The sequence below is a fragment of the Staurois parvus genome, unplaced genomic scaffold (genome assembly GCF_062004578.1).
Source record: "Staurois parvus isolate SC_StPar_1 unplaced genomic scaffold, SC_StPar_1.0 ptg000153l, whole genome shotgun sequence".
NCBI lineage: Eukaryota > Metazoa > Chordata > Amphibia > Anura > Ranidae > Staurois > Staurois parvus.
Window position 1 is genome coordinate 13,630,592 of NW_028317949.1, and position 18,874 is coordinate 13,649,465.

Genomic DNA, 18,874 nt, shown 5'->3' on the forward strand with positions numbered 1-18,874 from the left:
AAAATCAGGAAAATCCTCCGGGTAGACCTATTGTTTCAGCCATTAATGGCCCCCTAGATAAAACAGGGAAATATATAGATTTGTTTCTTAAAGACATGGTCCCTAATCTCCCCTCCTATGTAAGGGATACTAAAGATGTGTTGGCGAAAATTGAGAATATGATTATCAATGATGATGCCATTCTAGTGGGAATAGATGTGGAATCACTTTACACCTCCATCCCACATGAATGTGGTGTGAGATCAGTCTCTTATTTTCTTGACAGAACATATCCTACGTCGGGGGGACAGAATGAGTTTATCAGTGAGCTATTGGAATTTGCATTAAAACATAATTTTTTCCAATTTAATAATACCTTTTATCAACAGACTAGGGGTACCAGTATGGGAGCACCGTGGGCTCCGGCCTATGCATGTCTCCATTTAGGGTTTTGGGAGGAGCGGGTTGTATTCAGATCATCAAGATTTCTTGCAAATGTCAAGATCTGGTTAAGATATATAGATGATGTGTTCCTTGTATGGCGAGGAACATCTGAGGAATTAAAATTGTTTTTGGGAGAGCTCAATCAGAACTCCTTTAACATTGGACTTACATATATATTTGATGAAAGATGTATCTCTTTTCTAGATCTGGAGATTAGAGTTGAAAATGGAAGACTTCTTACAAAGACATATAGAAAACCCACTGCCGCCAACACCCTATTAGAGGCAAGAAGTTATCATCCGCGTTCACTGATTTCAGGGATTCCAGTGGGACAGTTTTTGAGATGCCGGAGAAATTGTTCAAATATCAATGACTTTAGGATGGAGGCCCAGGACCTCTATAGAAGATTTAGGGAAAGAGGATATTCCCATTCCCAAATTAGAAATGCTCGGAGACGGGCATATCAAACTGACCGCGAGGATTTATTATCCTCTAAAAAGGATGTGAAGGCCAAGTTGAGTGATCAACCTGTTAGAATGATAACCCAATTTGGAGCCCAATGGCAAGATGTAAAATTGTAAAATATTAGAAAAACATTGGAAGATTTTGACTCAATGCCCCAGATTGAGTAAGATTGTAGGCGAACGCCCCCAGATGGTAGCGAGAAGAGCACCAAATCTTGGTGATCTTCTCATTCACTCAGATTATCAACCATTAAAACAAACAACATGGTTAAAATCACGTACTAAAGGGATGTTTAAATGTGGAAAATGTCAAATTTGCAAATATGTGGATCGTACGGATTCCTTTCATGATTCAGGAAATAATACTCATTATAAAATTCAGAGTCTCATAAATTGCTCTACAGTAAGAGTATTATACATCTTAACCTGCCCCTGTAAAAAGATGTATGTAGGTAAGACCAAAAGACAACTTAAAGTACGAATAGGTGAACATCTTAGAGATATTAGATCTAATGAACCTGATAGTATTCTTGCCCAACATTACGTTAAATATCATGGAGGCAAACTGGATGGTACGAAAGTGAAAGGTTTCTATGCACTGCACTTTCCACAGAGGAGAGGTGATTTTGACAGAGAACTGCTTAAAAAAGAAAAATATTGGATATATAAACTTGATACATTGCACCCTAAGGGGTTAAATGTGGAATGTGATCTCCAAGTATTTTTGGAAAAATAGCTATAGCCATGTACTTTATTATTGCCATGTGGTGGTTAATTTGTGGGATTTTTGTTTTCACTAATATGTCACTTAAATCCTTAAAAAGTATGTATGTATATGGAAACAACTAAAACAATATGGATGATCTCAAGTTATGAGTTTAAATATAGCTCCAAACCATATGTATCAGGACGGTATTTTGAGCTAATTTCTTTCTTTGTACCTTTTTTCTTCAATAATAATCATACCATAGGATGGATATTTAAAAATTGGGGTATTTCTGTTGAAGTGACCCTTAATGAGAATTTTCAGGTTATATTGCCATCTTGTGGTATATTATGGTAATTCAGAGGGGTTTCTTTGATAATTTGACTCAGTGGATAGACTTGTAGATTCTCTGATTAATATCGCCACCTTCTGGTTAGAATGTGATGGGTGCTTTAGTTGACGAATATATTTAATTCATGATTTTTTGATCAATATATGCATCGTCAAAATTGCTAAAGTCTCTCCCCTCTCTGTTGTCTCCGGATATCTGTTTTTTAATTATATTCAATAATGACCAGCAGCTGTGCTAAGTATTTAGCCCTTTCTTTCTTCCATTAGGAATAACTGCAGGTTGGCTTTTTGCATAAATGGGTGGGTCTTTACCCACTATAAATAGGAAATTGAAATGCGGTTGTTTCATTGGTCCTGACGAAGCTGAGTGAGATACGCCCATCGGCGAAACGCGTTGACGTCATACGTCAGATACGTCACTTCCGGTCATGCGCACTAGGTGGAACGCACGCTGACCCATAAGGAGGAAGCCATCTTCACAAGCCATGAGGCAAGCCTAAGCAGCACAAGCGCCGAGAAGGGGCTGGAACCCGCGGTATATCGGCGGATGTCAGCGGTGGTTCCTTGGCCGCCTTGGCCCTGTATGGCAGTACCTATGAAGGATTTCTCTTTCATTCCCGTTATCCATAGCACAGGTGGTGAGTGGATTGTTGCAGGACATTAGATATATGGTCCTCTGTGATCTATATGACCTATATATCTTCTATAGAGTGTGAGCTCTGTCAGTGACTTCCCACATATTGTTTGTTTCACTACAGGATGGGGACATCATGGTGCTTTGTATAGGAAACAAGATATACCATATATATTTCAACAGGCAGAAGAGTCTTTGGGATGTGTCTTGTTTTTTCCTACAAAAAGTGGTGTATAGTCCACATGTAGTGGTGAAGAAACCATTTCAAGCAGAGTGCTGCTGTGTGCATCTTTTCTTCCATCCTGGAAATAAATGGGGCATATTCCCATCCAAGAGCTCTAGGAAACAGCTATCTATATTACAGATGAATGGGCCCCAACCACTTGTGCCGGCACAGGAATGTATTGTACAAAATATTTGACATTTATGTCTTCCTTCATACAGGCCTGAGGCCTGCTACTCTCCTTTTTGACGCATATTGTGCTTGCTCCATTGCATACATGTGATACATATATCTATAGCATAATTTTTTGGATTTCTTGATAGGGATTTGCCATTATGGTTACTGTTTAATCCCTCATATCCTCCATTATGGTATGCCCATGGCATAATTTTTGGATACACCTCCCTAGGGAAGTGTTCACCTGTGTGTTTGTGTTGCAGGGACACTAGACTCATGTAGCCATTTTCCCTGCTACACATACATTTAGACCGGTTTTTGTGTCATTTTAAATGGTTTTAGGTCTGTGTGTATTGTCTCATACTGAGGTGATGGTAAACCAGGGCGAATGCCCATATGTCATATTCATTTGTGTGTAATAAAGCATAATTTTTGGAAATTATTCCCTTAGTGTCACGTTCTGTTCATTATGTAGCCGCTTTTCTGTGAATCTCTTTTCACAACCCTCCTTTTTTGTATGCCTCTTTTAGCTACTGAATGGAGACCATACATTGGGTGACACGTTAATGTATTTAATAACCTCTTTAATAACTATCTTAGTATATTGGCCCCATGAGATGCCCCTGGTACCTTTTTTATAGGCTTTTTTTAGTTTGGGCAAGGAAACAGGGGCCCCATGATCCCTTATTGCCCGGGGGCCCCATGAGTTGTCAGTCCGCCCCTGATCTTAGTCAATGTCCAGTAGCTGGCAGAGAAAGGTAAAACTTCTGGTTCAATAAGTTTTTATTAAAGCTTTTGCAAAACCATTGCAGACCATAACAAAATTGCACAAAGTGTGACAGGAGGGGTTACAATGCCCCTATCCGGTACCCGGTTTTCAGAAGAGGAAACATACATGACTACAATAGTCCATGAGTCCACAAATAGAGCCATCATGATGAAGAGGATGGTGGGTTGAATCTGGAGTTAGCATGACTGGAAAATGGCCCTGAGAAGCCTGTACCGTTGGGGTATATCAGAGCATAACTCATTGTAATGTTAAAGACTGCGAGTGGATACCAGTGTGGTTACCTTTCTGGAGTAACTGAAAAATGGAGGGCAATAGCAAAGCAGCCCAAAAAGAAAAGGAAAAAAAAAGGAGGGAGAAGGGGAAAGTCAAGAGTGGAAGGAGCAAGGGGGAAGAGGAGAGGTATAGGAAAGAGGTGAGCGGAAGGGATGGGGGGAGAACACCTTGGAATGCCACAGCAGTCTAATGTCTCAATCCTATAGTAGAGGAAAGGGAAAGGAAGAAGGGGATCCCAGTTGTAGTGCCCTCTGGTCTGGTTGGTAGTAATCTATCCATGGAGACCAAACTTTCAGAAATTTGTCATATTTTTCCTCCAGTATAGCTGTCAATTTCTCATTGACCATAAAATCATTTACGCGGGCCTTGACTTCCTGGAAACATAGTATGGGAGATTTCCAGGAGCGGGCAATAGTTTGTTTAGTGGCTATGAAAAGGAAAGTGATTAGTTTAGCTTGTTTTTTATTCACTGTCTGTATAGGTTTATGTAGCAGGGCCACAACTGGGTCTTTCTTTAGGTTGCAGTGGAGGAGTGTGTCGATCAGGGTGTGTACCCAAATCCACAGCCTGAAAATCCTCGAGCAGGTCAACCAAATGTAGGTCCTTGTGCCCTCTTGTCTACAGAATTGGAAACAGAGAGGGGAGTGTCTGGGGACAAATTTGGATATACAAACCAATGTGATATACCAGTGCATAAGAACCTTGCAATAATTTTCAGGTGCAATCACACTGTGTGAGCAAGTAGCTCTAGCTGACCAAATGTCCTTCCAGTCTTCCTCTGAAATGGGTACATCCAATTCTCATTCCCAAGCTGTCATGTAGGTTGTATTTTGAGAAGGGGCAAAGAAAGTTGAGAGGAGTACAGGAGTGAAATGATGCCCTGTAAATGTTGATCAGCATGGCATTTGCTCTTAAACCTGGTAAGCAACAAATAGGTGGGTTTATTTGCAAGGAGTGACTGTATAAAATGTCTGCATGAATACATATTAGTAAAGCTTTTTTTTCCGTCCTCAAGCGAAACCAAGCTGGGGTCTCAAATCTTGGGAAAATTAAGGGACAGTTAGGTAAGTTCAGAGGTGTGAGTTAAGGGGAAATAAGGCCACTTGCATATTTAATAGAATACCACACTCTAAGAGAATGGGCTGGGGGGTGCCAAAGAGGGCAGGAGATGAGGAGGTGGGAGCCAGAGCAGGGATGATGACACTATGGTGCCGCATGTCCAGTTTTCAAATAACCAACAATATAAAATAATGGTTAATGAGGCAATTTACAGTATAACTTAAAGCGTATCTATCCAAAACTTAAAATAAAGTTTTGGTTTTAGAGTTTTAAAGAGTCAGAGCTCCTATCAGAATTTTATTGGTGTCCCCAAAATGATGTGGAGGTTTTGAAATGGGGACTCATATGTTTTTGGAACCCCTTTTTTAAATAATGAGGCTCCCAGATTTCTACACCCTTCAGGGTAATAAATACAGGGGTTCATTAGTTCCCATTATTACCCATTCCTCAAAAAAATGATAGTCGTTTATGTACATCCATCATCATTAAATGATGACCCACTACACATCAATGTTATCCGGCCAACAAAACAATATATGTAATTGGATAAAGCAGATAACAAACTGTGCTGTTCTGACAATTTAATTATTTTAATATGAATTAATCTGCACATCATGACTGTATTTTGCATTTCCTTTTTTCCAGGTTTGCAAGTGTTACAAGTATATATTGTAAAAAAAAACGAAAAGCAAAAAAACATGCAAACCCAAGTTAGAAATCTCAGGTTTGCAAGTACTGAAATTCAGTGATGATAAATGAGATAACTAGAAATTTTTGAGTTAAGGTATTGCAGCAGGCTCGCTTGGGAAATATATTATATAGAGGCACTCAACCCTTTTAGAAAAGGGACAAACACATATATCTGAGTTTGGTTTACAGGGCATTCATTAAACCTATTGTGAAATCTGAAAGTTAGGGACTAAATCCAAACCACATTAAAGTTTTTTTTTGGGGGGGGGGCTTAAAAATAAATTATGATCTTTTTTAAGGAGAGTATGAAAGAGATAGTCAAAAAAGGGTATGGGGTGCTGGGCAATTACCATGGGGCCACGTACAAATCATCAATATAAGAAATTAAGGTGGAGCTTTAATCAGAAAATTAAGTTCTTCTAGAACACTTCATGATGGCCCATTTTTCAGGTATAGCTACTGTATGTAAAACATTAAAAATAAGTACCTATACTGCTTAAAATCTAGTAATACACTGTCTCACCCTGCTCTGCACATGCTCAGTGGCTCTCTATTTTTGACACTGTGCTTAAAATCAGAGCCACCAGAGGCTTATCTGCTGACAGCTTAAAATATTCACTGCTGCTCAGGGGTTCTGGACTTCAGCAAAATGGAGGTCTCCAGCACAAAGAAACTGGAGCAATTGTAGAGGTAATTTACAGCATACACTAATTAGTAACGTGGAATGTTTATTTATTAAGTTGTTATGGGTAAAGTTCTGCTTTAAATGTACCTATAAAAGTCATTTGGCTTTGTTTGACAACATGCCTTAACCTCTCTCCAGATGTCTTTTGTTATAGATAAAGGTCATATATACGTATTTTTTTGCATCCAAGAGTACATACATGTTCCCCACTTCCAAGGACTGCCAAGTGAGTTTCCCATTCTCATTGGCTTAAGGTTGGAATGCCACTTAAACCCTGGCAAGACACTGGAGAGGAAAAGGGAGTGCATTTATGGGGCATTGAGGAGAAAGAGAGATACGGAACAAGGTGAATACTGAAGGGGAATGGTGTTTGCAGTACTTAGGAGAATATGGCTTCAGAGAAGAGCAATACAATAGGACACTGAATGAAGAGGGGAGATTCATATCAGAAAAGCAGAGAAACAGAGCTTGAAAAAAGGAGCCGTACTGACGAGCACTGGTGGTAGAGCGAAGCAGTACAGAGGGGTGCGGTGGAGAAGAGATACTGTAATACAAGACTAATACAGAGGGGTGCAGAAGACAGATGAGAGGAGTTATGCAAGAGCTCACTGAAGGCATAAGATATGGAAGGGGACACTGAAAATGTATAAATGTAAAGCACTACAGAGGGGACAATGAAGAGTTATAAATGGAGTAGTATAAAGAACAGGACACTGGAAGTACATTAAAGGGCTCTTGGGACTGATGAAAGAGTTATTATTGAGGAACATTGTGGGGAGTAGAGAAGCAGTACAGACAGAATGCTCATTAGAAGCAAATAAAGAGAGCAAAAGAGTGCTAGAAGCATATAAACAGAGTAGTACAGAGTGACACTAAAGGAGGAATAGAGAGTAGAGATTTCTACTGGTTGCAGAGAAATAAAAAAACAAAAACAAAAAATGGGGCTGCAATCAAAAGGAGGTACTTTTAATACAAAAAATATACATACCCAGAGACGGGCTTTAACAGCATTTTTAAAGCAGAGTTCCAGCTGAAAAAAAATAAAAGAAGAAGTCAGCAGCTACAAAAACTGTAGCTGCTGACTTTTAAAATACAGACACTTACCTGTCCCTCGGTCCAGTGGTGTACTCACCATGGGTGGTTTCCCCGGCTGTCTTCTTTCCCTGGCACCAGCATCTTTGGCGTGGGCACCTGGCTGTGACAGCTTGCGACTTCACAGCTGGGTGCCCGCTGCGCATGCACGAGAAGCACTGCGCTTTGTGAATTGCCCAGTAGTCTTCTGGGACCTGTCACGTGTCCTCTCAAATTTGGGCACCCGCTCCCCAAAGGTGCTAATCCTTAATGGGGAGTGGAGGACAATGATTTAAAATGGAACTTCCCCTTTGGGGTGGATGTGATGGATGTGATTTTCCATTTCCAGTTAGGGGGCATGTACGCACCACCCTACTCTTGCCACCATTGGCAGCGCCAGCTGTCGATCACCAGGTCCTGGCCGGAGATTCCCCACCAGCACCCAGTGAGCGGCGATGATAGTGATAAGGGAGAGGTCTGTATGTAAACAATACATATCTCTCCCCTGTCAGCAACAACATGCTGTTTTGTATTTCTATGCATAGCAGAGCAATACAAAGCAACACGTTTCCCTAGTAAAACACACACAGCACAGATAGTAAACCAGCACACAGTTAACCCTTTGATGGCCCCAGATGTTAGCCCCTTCGTGCCTTCCAGCTCAGCGCCATTAGTACAGTGTCAGTGCTTTTTATTAGCACTGATCACTGTATTAGTATCATTGGGATGTCAGTGGCAGTTGGTCAGCTCTCCCCAGTGTCAGAATGCCCGCCGCAGTGCCTCTATAAGTCGCTGATCGCTGCCATTGCTAGTATAAAAAAAAAAATTCCAGTATATATACCACCATTTGTAGACACTATAACTGTCACATACACCAATTAATTTACCGTACATGTATTGGGATTTTATTTTTAGCAAAGACATGTAGCAGAATACATTTTGGCCTAAAGTTATGATAAAATGTTATTTTTAACATTTTTTTTACTGGATATGTTTGATAGCAAATTTTTTTTTCAAAATTGTCAGTCTTTTTTTGTTTATAGCACAGAAAATAAAATATGCACAGGCGATCAAATACCACCAAAAGAAAGTTCTATTTGTGGGGAAAAAAGGACATATAATTCAAATTGGTGCAATGTTGCATGAACACACAATTGTAATGCAGAGCCGTATTACAAAAAATGGCCTGGTCAGGAAAGGGGGTAAATCTTCCAGAGGGCAAGTGGTTAATTAAGAGTTGGGCACATAATAGAAATAAAACTGATAGGTGGTTACAATGGGGTTATGTATGAAAGTGAAAAAGTAAAGTGGTGTGCAGTGTTTAAAGTGGATATAAATACTAACTGGCTGAAATGTTATATTTAGGGCATTGGGTACCATTAAAATTGTTATATTTTTTGTGTTAGAAAATACTGTTTTCACATTTTTTACTCAGTGATGCAAATCCTTTTCAACCTCTTTTACATCCATTTCCTGCCCAGGTGCGGACTGACCATTTGGAAACTCGGGCACTGCCCGAGGGCCCGGGGTCAGTAGGGGGCACCATGAGATGCCCCTGGTTCCTTTTTCATAGGCTTTTTTGAGTTTGGGCAAGGACACAGGGGCCCCATGATCCCCTATTGCCTGGGGGGCCCCATGAGTTGTCAGTCCGCCCCTGTTCCTGCCTACATGCATGCACTTTGCTTTGGCTGCATGTTATTGCTCAGGGTAGGGTTCCTGATGGTAACATGCCTGCACAATGAGCACATCAACTTACAGTCTCTATCATTTTGCACGTAACAGGGTGACAATGCAAGAGACTGTAATTGGGAGACAGAGACAGACTATTGTCACCATATAACAGGAAAGGCCTGAACGAAGATCAAAGGGATTACCAAATGTTATTTTTATTAAAGTTGTGGATCTTAAAAGTTTCAGAATTATTTTTGAAATAACATTAACCTATTAAAGGTATAGTTACTGACATACTGTATATTTCTCTGTCCTCATAGCAATTTTCCATGCATCACAAACTTTCTATTGACTGAAGTTATGCCACTTGGTATTTAAAGTTATTCCATACAATTCCACATGTAGGTAAATGGAAGCAGACTTTGAATTCAGTGCTAGGGGTGTAGAATATCCCAAGCAGACAAAGATATTAGGTAAGAGCTTTACTGCAGATCTGAAACTAGGGAATAAAATATCCAGGCTTCACTGGCAGCACTCTTCATAGAAGCAGAACAATTATGTACAATAGTCCTCTAAGGCAAAGTCTGTACAACACAGGAACTCCGATGATGTGTGAAACCAGTTGGGATTTGAGTCTGCCTTTGCAGCCGCATTCTGGCAGTAAGAGTTTTATACCCTAAATAAAAGTTAGATTTTAAAAGGATTTATCCATGACCATACCAAGCACCTATAATTAATGGGCATAATGGATGAGTAATTACCTTTTACTAACAGGTTCTTTTTGTGGATTGTCAGAGACAAATCTCAGGATAGGCATTTCTGACAGTAACCATATACTTCCATACCTAGGAATTCTGAAAAGTTAACTCTAACAATTCAGACTGTTATGTCTCTAGTATCTCTAATTTTTAGTTACCAACCTAAGGATTTACAGATAATCTTCTGGTTCTCAGTTTTCTTTTTAAATATATTTTATTTTTATAAATTATTTTATGTTGATATACTGTATTTACTTTTATACTACGTTAAAAATATACATATTTTCAATCTTTTAGATTTTTAATGCTAAAATGTCATATGTTCACATGCTTCAGAAAATCATAAAACAAAGAAATTCTAAGTAGTAAGGTATATTAAAATGGCCTTTACATAGTTAAAGTGTTAAAGTGTTACTAAACCCACAACAGTAAAATCAGTCTGTATAAGCAGTAAAGCATGCTTGTTATAGTCACCGTGGAACCTAAGGGGTTAATCCCCTGCATTGTGTAAAAATGCTGTTTGATCCTGACTTCTCTGATCTTCCCCTTTTTCAAGTGTCTACCTCTTATCTCCTGATAAGACATATCTTGTGGAGACACTGCACATGCTCAATTTGGAGTGTATTGCTCGAGAGATTTTTTTTTTTCTTGGGAGAGTGCATGTGATCAGCACAGGGCCAATTAACACTGTCTAGACAGAGGCCAAGGGTTCTACATCCTCCTAGAGAAAACTCCTCCTACAAGCTTTAACCAGTGCTCGGCTGGGCACTGATAGAAGTCACAAGACTGCTCTATCTGCTGAGGAGAAAAGGTATATAGCAGTTTATATTTACTAAAATAATTCCATTTCCATGTTTTGTGTACTGTTGGAGACCAGATATAGTGAATGTAGGGTCCTGGGTTTCAGTAACACTTTAAAGCATTTCCTATCATTTTTCTGACAATGGTCAACAGGACTAATAGCACAGTTGAATTTCTCTAGTGGGAACACAAATAGCAATACCTAAGAGAACTTCTAACCATTACCCATTCTACTAAAAACTGAATATAATATTGTTTATGAATACAGATTAAGATATCTCTTAGGAGCTACTAATCAAGTATTTCCCGTATAGATACCTGTACAGATTCCATAAAGATACTCAAATTGTTTTTAATAGTTGTAAGAGGATAAGGTCCATAGTTATATACAATTAATGAATTAATAATCTTTTACATCATAAACAGGGATGAGCTGCTGGTGTGATCTGAACCTAGGTTTGGGCACAGTCAGACACATGCCCAAATGTTTGCTCGTTTGGCCTCTTGTTTTGCCATGCATCATATATAGAAGTGGTATTTCAACCACTTCCAGCTGTCACTGGTTCATCGTCACCCCTGGAATCACTCTAGGAACCACTGATGTCATAAGAAAGGGGTGAGGGCAACAGTGACATCACTACCCAAATATGGCCACTGGACATATTTGGGCAGCGACTTTGACCAAACAACTAACTGGCCCTATTTAATTAATGATGTCAGCACTATCTCTACAACTTCTCTTATACAGCTGATAACAGCCCAGGGAGCTGTAATTCAGCTAATGTTACCATTGGGATCTGTCGCTTGTGCTGGGTCATCATGTTTTATTCTTTTGGCAAGTGAGTGGGCGGTGGACATCATGACTGATGATGGATTTACAATGACAATTTTTTTTTCATAACGGACCCGTCAAATGTTTTGATGTCTTTATTTGTAGGTTACTTTTTTTGTGAATGAGCAGGGTTATTATATCTCCTATATCCATTCAGATAAGCAAGCAGTATCTGGGACCTCATTATTAACAGTGGCTTCGGGGTTCTGATCAGTGCCCTGCCTGCAGACCCCCTAGCTAAGAGCATGTGGCCAGGATGAATGCTCAGATTAATGCTCTGGTATGAATTTTTTGGGGGGTACCTCATTTTTTTCATGGAGTGCCCCTAAGTTCTGGATTTCAAGGGGGACCTCAAGCTTTTTTGTGGATTTTTTTGCCTGAGCTACCCCCTTAAAAATCATACCAGACTCAAAGGTTCTAGGATGTATTTTTGCGAGACTATTCTAGGAATAAGCTAAACATAACCGTGTTTAATTTGAGGTGGGGTTGGAGAACCTTACAGAAATTCAGGTGCCAGATTTGAACTCCATTGAAATCAATAAGTGTTACAATGTTCATTTTCTAGAGTGATAGGCAAAGGACTGCAAAGCAAATGGCCTGTAGAATATGTACCAAAGGAAAAAACATTTTTACAAATTTTGGTTTAGCAGGGAGCAGCAATTTTATTAATGCTGAAAGGGTAACAATAAAATGCAAAATTCCTTTACTTATATGCTTGGAGGATGCCCTGAACCTGCCTGAGAAGTGGTCATCTGTACGATGTATACAATCTAGTACAGTAAAACTGCTTCATCTGCTTTGCTTACAACTTCAGCTACTTTACTTCTGTTTGTAAACAAATGACCAGGGGTTCTCTTCTCATCTATACTAAACCTTTATCCTAGATCCAGCACCCCTATGTGAATAATTGACCCGGTTGTTGGATTTCTTTCCTTCTGATGGGTTGGCGGGTGTTTCTAATCATGATTTGACATGGAGCTGCATTGCTAGATGACATAATTGATGATGGATTTACATCAGTGGACATTTTTGGGGTATTTTCAATCAAGAACTTGTCAAAAAATGTGTCAGTGTGTTTATTGATTTTTTAGTTTTGGGAGTGCTATGTAAGCCTTACTCATTAACATGGGGTGGCCTGCTTGGATAGATAGATAGATAGATAGATAGATAGATAGATAGAACACCCCACCGATGCACGTCCTGCTCTGTGAGAGGCCTCCTCTCAGTATGCTGATTTTACAGTACTCAAGTTCTGCTCAACATGTTTTGTCCATACAGACAGCATCGGGAGTGATCAGAGTACAGTAATGTCTCTACAAATAATTACATTGAGCTTAACTTCAATAGTGATGTCTTTACAAATAAATACATTGAATTTAAGTGCAACGTGTAGAGATATACTCTGATCACTCCTGATGACATTCGTATAGACAAAAGATGTTGGACGGGGATTAATTACAGCAAAGTAAATTTACTGAGAGGAGGACACTCAGATCAAGAAATGCATTAGTATGGTGTTTGATTTAAATCTTTGCTACCAAATTCTTAGTTATGGGCTGAGCACTCTGTTTGTAGGTACCTCTGGATTGTTTTTAATGTGACCTTTTAATAAAGAAGTTGTTTTATGCTATGAGCTTGTTCTTCTTTATCTTTGTAAGTGGGGCTTTCTTTTAAATGTGTGTTAAGAAGATCGTAGGAACCAAGGGATTTTTGGAGTTTTGAGCAATGTTACCATTTTGTAACAAGTGTGGTGAGTTATACCACTCACACAAACACAACACTTTACCACATTGAAGACTTGTTATCATTTTTCTCACCTTGTGGAAGATGTTTGTTCACACACGATATGCGTTTACTCGACTTACAATATTTTTTATGATATACTGTACTGGACTGATTTTGCACAATCTATGTATTTCTTTTTTTCACTGTATTGTTTGGTAGATGCACATTTATTGATTTTCACATAATTTTTTAAACATTTTTCATTTAGTTTTGATTTCTAACAATAATATAACAGATGTCTACATGCCACAAAATAATATAACATGGACATAAAGATATATCTACATATCACAAAATAATATACCATGGACTGCACATGATTTTTTGCTACAAATTATTTTGAATGTTTTGATGCATTGATATATTGATTTAATGCACTCCATTTGATTGTAGTTATTATGGTATAAACAATTTAAAATTTGTATATTTTATTTTTGAGGTGCGCTGTTGGTTGTATATCAAGTTTTTTAATATAATTCAGATATTTATGCAGCAAATTGGGTTGATGAAGGTTCAGGAAGAGTGCAACAATTTTTATATTTGCTTTCTAAAAGCTGAATGGTCAGGACAGGGAAAGGTAATGGATGTTAGGATGCCAGTGGCTGCAACTGGTTAGAGAGCAAGCTGTAATATTTGCAGTGAAAGAAATCCTGCTGCTAAATGTAAGTGTCCCACTGTCACCAGAGATTCACCAATTTAGTCTGGCTCTGTGCTGAACTTCTGAATAAGCAAAGGCTGATAGTGTATCCCTAATCCAAACAATTGAATCCATGAGCATTACACTTAAAAATAAAAATGGAATGCAATAAACAGACTAGCTGTCAAAGTTTTAAACTGTGAAACCTTATATAAACCATTAATGAACCAGGTGGTGGCACTAGACCTGGCGCCAGCATATACACAATTGAAACAGATATTAAACTCATACATCAAGCTTAACACCTATGAACAAAATTTTACTAGGAGGAGGTTCACTGAACCGCAAAATACAATTGCTGACCATTTTAAATTACTCTCAGCTTTACAAGACATTTTCCCCTGGTATATTTGCTAACAGGTCGTCTATCACCTGAAACTTGCTCACTAATAGTAAGTTTCTATTCTTGACAACAAATCCAAAGTGGAGTTGGAGTCCCTTTTACAGAGGAGGAGTTAAAACTGGCCCTGTCCTAAATAAAACTAGGAAAATATCAAGGCCCAGATGGGTTTATAAACCAATATATTAAATCTTTCTTTCCTCTGCTCTCCCCAAACCTTCTCAAAGCACTAAACATGTTGTATCATGACCTCCAACATGAAACTGCACTTGGTATTTCACATTACAGTAATTCCAAATGAAAGTTATGATCACTTACTATGCTCAAAATACAGGCAAATAGCTCTACTAAACATTGACTTGAAACTAATGGTAAAAATGCTGGCCAATCACATCCTTCCATTCCTTACATAGCAATTTGGGCTAGATAAAGTTGGCTTCAAGTAGGGCAGAGAACATGAGAAACACAATAAAGGTCATATACATTATATCATACAGTAGATGCAGAAATGCTGAGCTGAAGACCTTCTCTTGTCCATCAGAGTGTCATGGGGTTTCACATGGGCTACCTTACAACATATAGGGCTATAATCTAACTGGATGTTGTGGATCTTATCCCTCAATCCTTTCCCAACAACCCTTATCTGAAGTAAAAGCACCATGTACCACCAATTTGCAATATGAAATTTCACTCACCAGAGTTGTCCACTCTCTCCAATCTATTCTGACTGAGCCATTTGTTAAGAAAATCAATCTACATAGTTTAATATATGGCCTTGGTATTGGAAACAAGGAATGTGGAGTAGCTGTATTTGAGGACAATCTCTTATTCTTCTTCTCTTATTCTCATATTTCTCTTCCTAATCTTGTCAAGGTCCCTGACCTATTTGGCTAAATAATCAAACATAATGACACAAAATCTTGTGCCCTCAATATAGTCCTTCTGCCACCCATTAATGACAACCTTAAGGCATATTTTAAGTAGGAAACCCACACTATCACAAATGTAGGAATATCTCGCTGCCAGTAAAAACTTTCACGAGAAACTACCACCTTCAACTCTATCGAACTGACCTAAACCTAAATAAATGGACAAGTAAACCATTATCCTGGTTTGGGCATGCAGTAGTACTTAGAATTAATATTTGCCTTACCTATAGTACTTTTTCAGTTGATTCAATCTGAGCTATTCCTCAAGCCTTCTGTTTTCTCTGATCAATTATGATCAGATTCTTATGTTCTATCATAAAACCAAGGATCAGTTTTAAACAACTAACTAACCTACTGTAGATTCTTCCTAATCTGATACCCCCAAATTAAGTCCCATTTATTGATAAAACCCACACTGTCACCCTCTTAACATTTGTCCACTGGCCTACAGATTTCCTCTATTCCCAGCCCCTTGACTGTTATTACACACAACTGTTTTTTCCTCGGGACTCCAAGGTGGCTATCGACCTACTTGGGATCTTCCTACACTGTCCCAGATTCTCAATCTCTCTCTAATGACAAACTACTTCAACCCCATATTATACCTATGCCAGATATCTAAATTGAGCCCTTCCTGAAAATTTATAACTACATACTTTAAGAAATGATAAAAAAACAAAAATAAATATAGCATAAATCTCCTCCTCAAACTTGGTTCTATGGTCTCACACAAGGGACCACAAAAACAAATGCCAATATGCAAAATTAAAAATTCACATAGTGTAATATGCACTTTGACACTGATATTAAATAAAAAGTGCACATTCACTTGTGTACAATCCATTTTAGACCAAAGCATGCACACAATAGGGGAGAATTACTAAAACTGAAATGTGGCAAATCTGGTGCAGCTCTGCATAGAAACCAATCAGCATCTAGGTTTTATAGTCAAAGTTTAATTAAACAAGCTGAAGTTAGAAGCTGATTGGCTACTGTGCACAGCTGCACCAGAATCTGAGTACTCCAGTTTTAGTAAATCTCCACTGTCACAGTGAAACTCCACCTCTGCTAACACAAAGAAAATAACCTATGGCCAGAAGTCTTCAAAAGATGGGAACAACACCCAAGGTGAACAACTAAACTACTTACCAAAAACAATGTGACTGTCAACATATAAATGGTCTCAGCAGACTTAACTGCTTCCCCTCCATCCTATAGCAGAAATACTGCTACAGTCAGCAGGGGTGCGCAAAATCATGTATATATACGTGATTTTGCATTTCAGGGTAGTGGGCATGCACGGGCCGTACATGCGCCCGACCCGTGCCACCATTCGTGGCTTAGGCTGTCAATCACCGGGTTCTGGCCAGTGATTACTTTCCAACACCCAGTGATCACCGAGTATCTCAAAAAGGGGCAGAGACCTGTGCATAAACAATACAGATTTCTCTCCTGTCAGCTCCTGCAGAGTCATACAAAGCAGTGTGCTTACAGTGGAAAGCACACACAGCATACTGTGAAACAGCACACAGTTAACCCTTTGATCTCCCCAGATGTTTACCCCTTCCTGCCCAGTGCCATTAGTACAGTGTCAGTGCTTTTTATTAGCACTGATCACAGTATTGGTGTCACTGGGGATGTCAGTGACATCAAGTCAGTTCCCCCCCCCCCCCGTGTCAGAATGCCTGCCACAGCCCCGCTATAAGTCACTGATTGCCGACATTACTTGTAAAAAAAGAAAAATGAATTCAAGTGTATATATACCACCATTTGTAAACACTATAACTTTCACATAAACAAACATGTAGCAGAATACATTTTGCCCTAAATTTATTACAAATTTAGTTTTTAAACAATTTGTTTTGAACATGTTTAATAGCAAAAAGTCAAAAAATATTGTTTTTTTTTCTCAAAATTGTTGGTCTTTTTTTGTTTATAGCGCAAAAAAATAAAAAATGCATAGGCAACAAAATACCACCAAAAGAAAGCTGTATGTGTGGGAAAAAAAGGATGCAAATTTCATTTGGGTACAGTGCTGCATGACCGTGCAATTGACAGTTAAAGTTATGCAGCCCTTTAACGCAAAAAATGGCCTGGTCAGGAAAGGGGGTAAATCCTCTGGAGGGCGAGTGGTTACAAACAGTGCAACACTTCTGCTTTTGGGATGGATGGATAAGTCCTGTTTCACTCGACTTGGCAATATACAGAGGACAGGAGATAGATAAAAAGAAATAGGCTCCATAGTGTATTCAAGTTAAAAGCCACTTTGTTGAAAGGGTAAATCAATGCACTTAAATAAAATAGGAAAAGTACAGTACCATCAGTGTATTACAAACATCCAGTGAGAAACTCATCCATAAACATCCACAGCTCACCCACACTTCACTCTGTTGCCTTCTATTGTACCTGATAGGTTTTGTGGCTTGCATGGTTCTATAATGTGAACTTTATTGTGGTTTTATGACAGTAGGCTCAATTCACAAAACAGTATTTTATTGCTGTTTGTTAGGGAGATTCACTTTCTCTATTGTACTGTTTCTCCTTACCACTGAAAGTCAAAGAAAAAAATTCCCATATTTTGGCTTGACATTAAACACTAATAGTGCGGAAATCTAACCAATGGAACACAGATGGCAAAAAAAAATGACAGGGGTTCTAACCCTCCATTACTCTTTCCAAAATGAAAATGCAAGTTTTGTCTTTAGTTAAGTCATTTGTGCTGTGGTATTTGGCAAAGTAATTGCTATATCTTTGGACAGGTCTGTTTTTTCTTGCTAGAAAGTAGCCATTGTTATTCTCTGATGTTCTTGAAACTGTCACTCTGGTATCCATCTGCCAAACCTTCAAACTAATGACACTTCTGTCCTAACAGCTCAAGTTCCACACATTCATAAGAATACTTGTCTATTCCTAATCTGCTTTTGTCTTGCAAACATTTTTGCCAAAGTTATCTCCAAAGATATTTGGAAAAAATAAAGTATTCCAACTACATACAATATGACATATGTTCTAACTAGGCATTAGACCATTGTGATATGCATGTACAGTGGGGCAAAAAAGTATTTAGTCAGCCACCAATTGTGCAAGTTCTCCCACTTAAAAAGATGAGAGAGGGCTGTAATTGGCATCATAGGTAGACCTCAACTATGAGATACAAAATGAGAAACAAATCCAGACAATCACATTGGCTGATTTGGAAAGAATTTGTTTGCAAATTATGGTGGAAAATAAGTATTTGGTCAATATCAAAAGTTCATCTCAATACTTTGTTATATATCCTTTGTTGGCAATGACAGAGGTCAAACGTTTCCTGTAAGTCTTCACAAGGTTGGCACACACTGTTGCTGGTATGTTGGCCCATTCCTCCATGCAGATCTCCTCTAGAGCAGTGATGTTTTGGGGCTGTCGCTGGGCAACACGGACTTTCAACTCCCTCCAAAGGTTTTCTATGGGGTTGAGATCTGGAGACTGGCTAGGCCACTCCAGGACCTTGAAATGCCTCCTACGAAGCCACT

At 38.9% G+C, this 18,874-nt stretch overlaps 2 protein-coding genes across 2 annotated transcripts in view; one reads left to right on the plus strand and one right to left on the minus strand.

Annotated features, from left to right (window-relative positions):
- LOC149463730 (cadherin-10-like) overlaps positions 1-18,874 on the minus strand; it is a 590,257-nt gene that overhangs the window by 253,200 nt on the left and 318,183 nt on the right. The gene's annotated exons all lie outside the window — the stretch shown is intronic.
- LOC149463731 (uncharacterized) overlaps positions 384-18,874 on the plus strand; it is a 29,161-nt gene continuing 10,670 nt past the window's right edge. The window contains exon 1 of the mRNA XM_089674876.1: positions 384-953. Within this exon, the coding sequence (XP_089531002.1) occupies positions 384-953 (570 nt within the window). The remainder of the gene's footprint in view (positions 954-18,874) is intronic.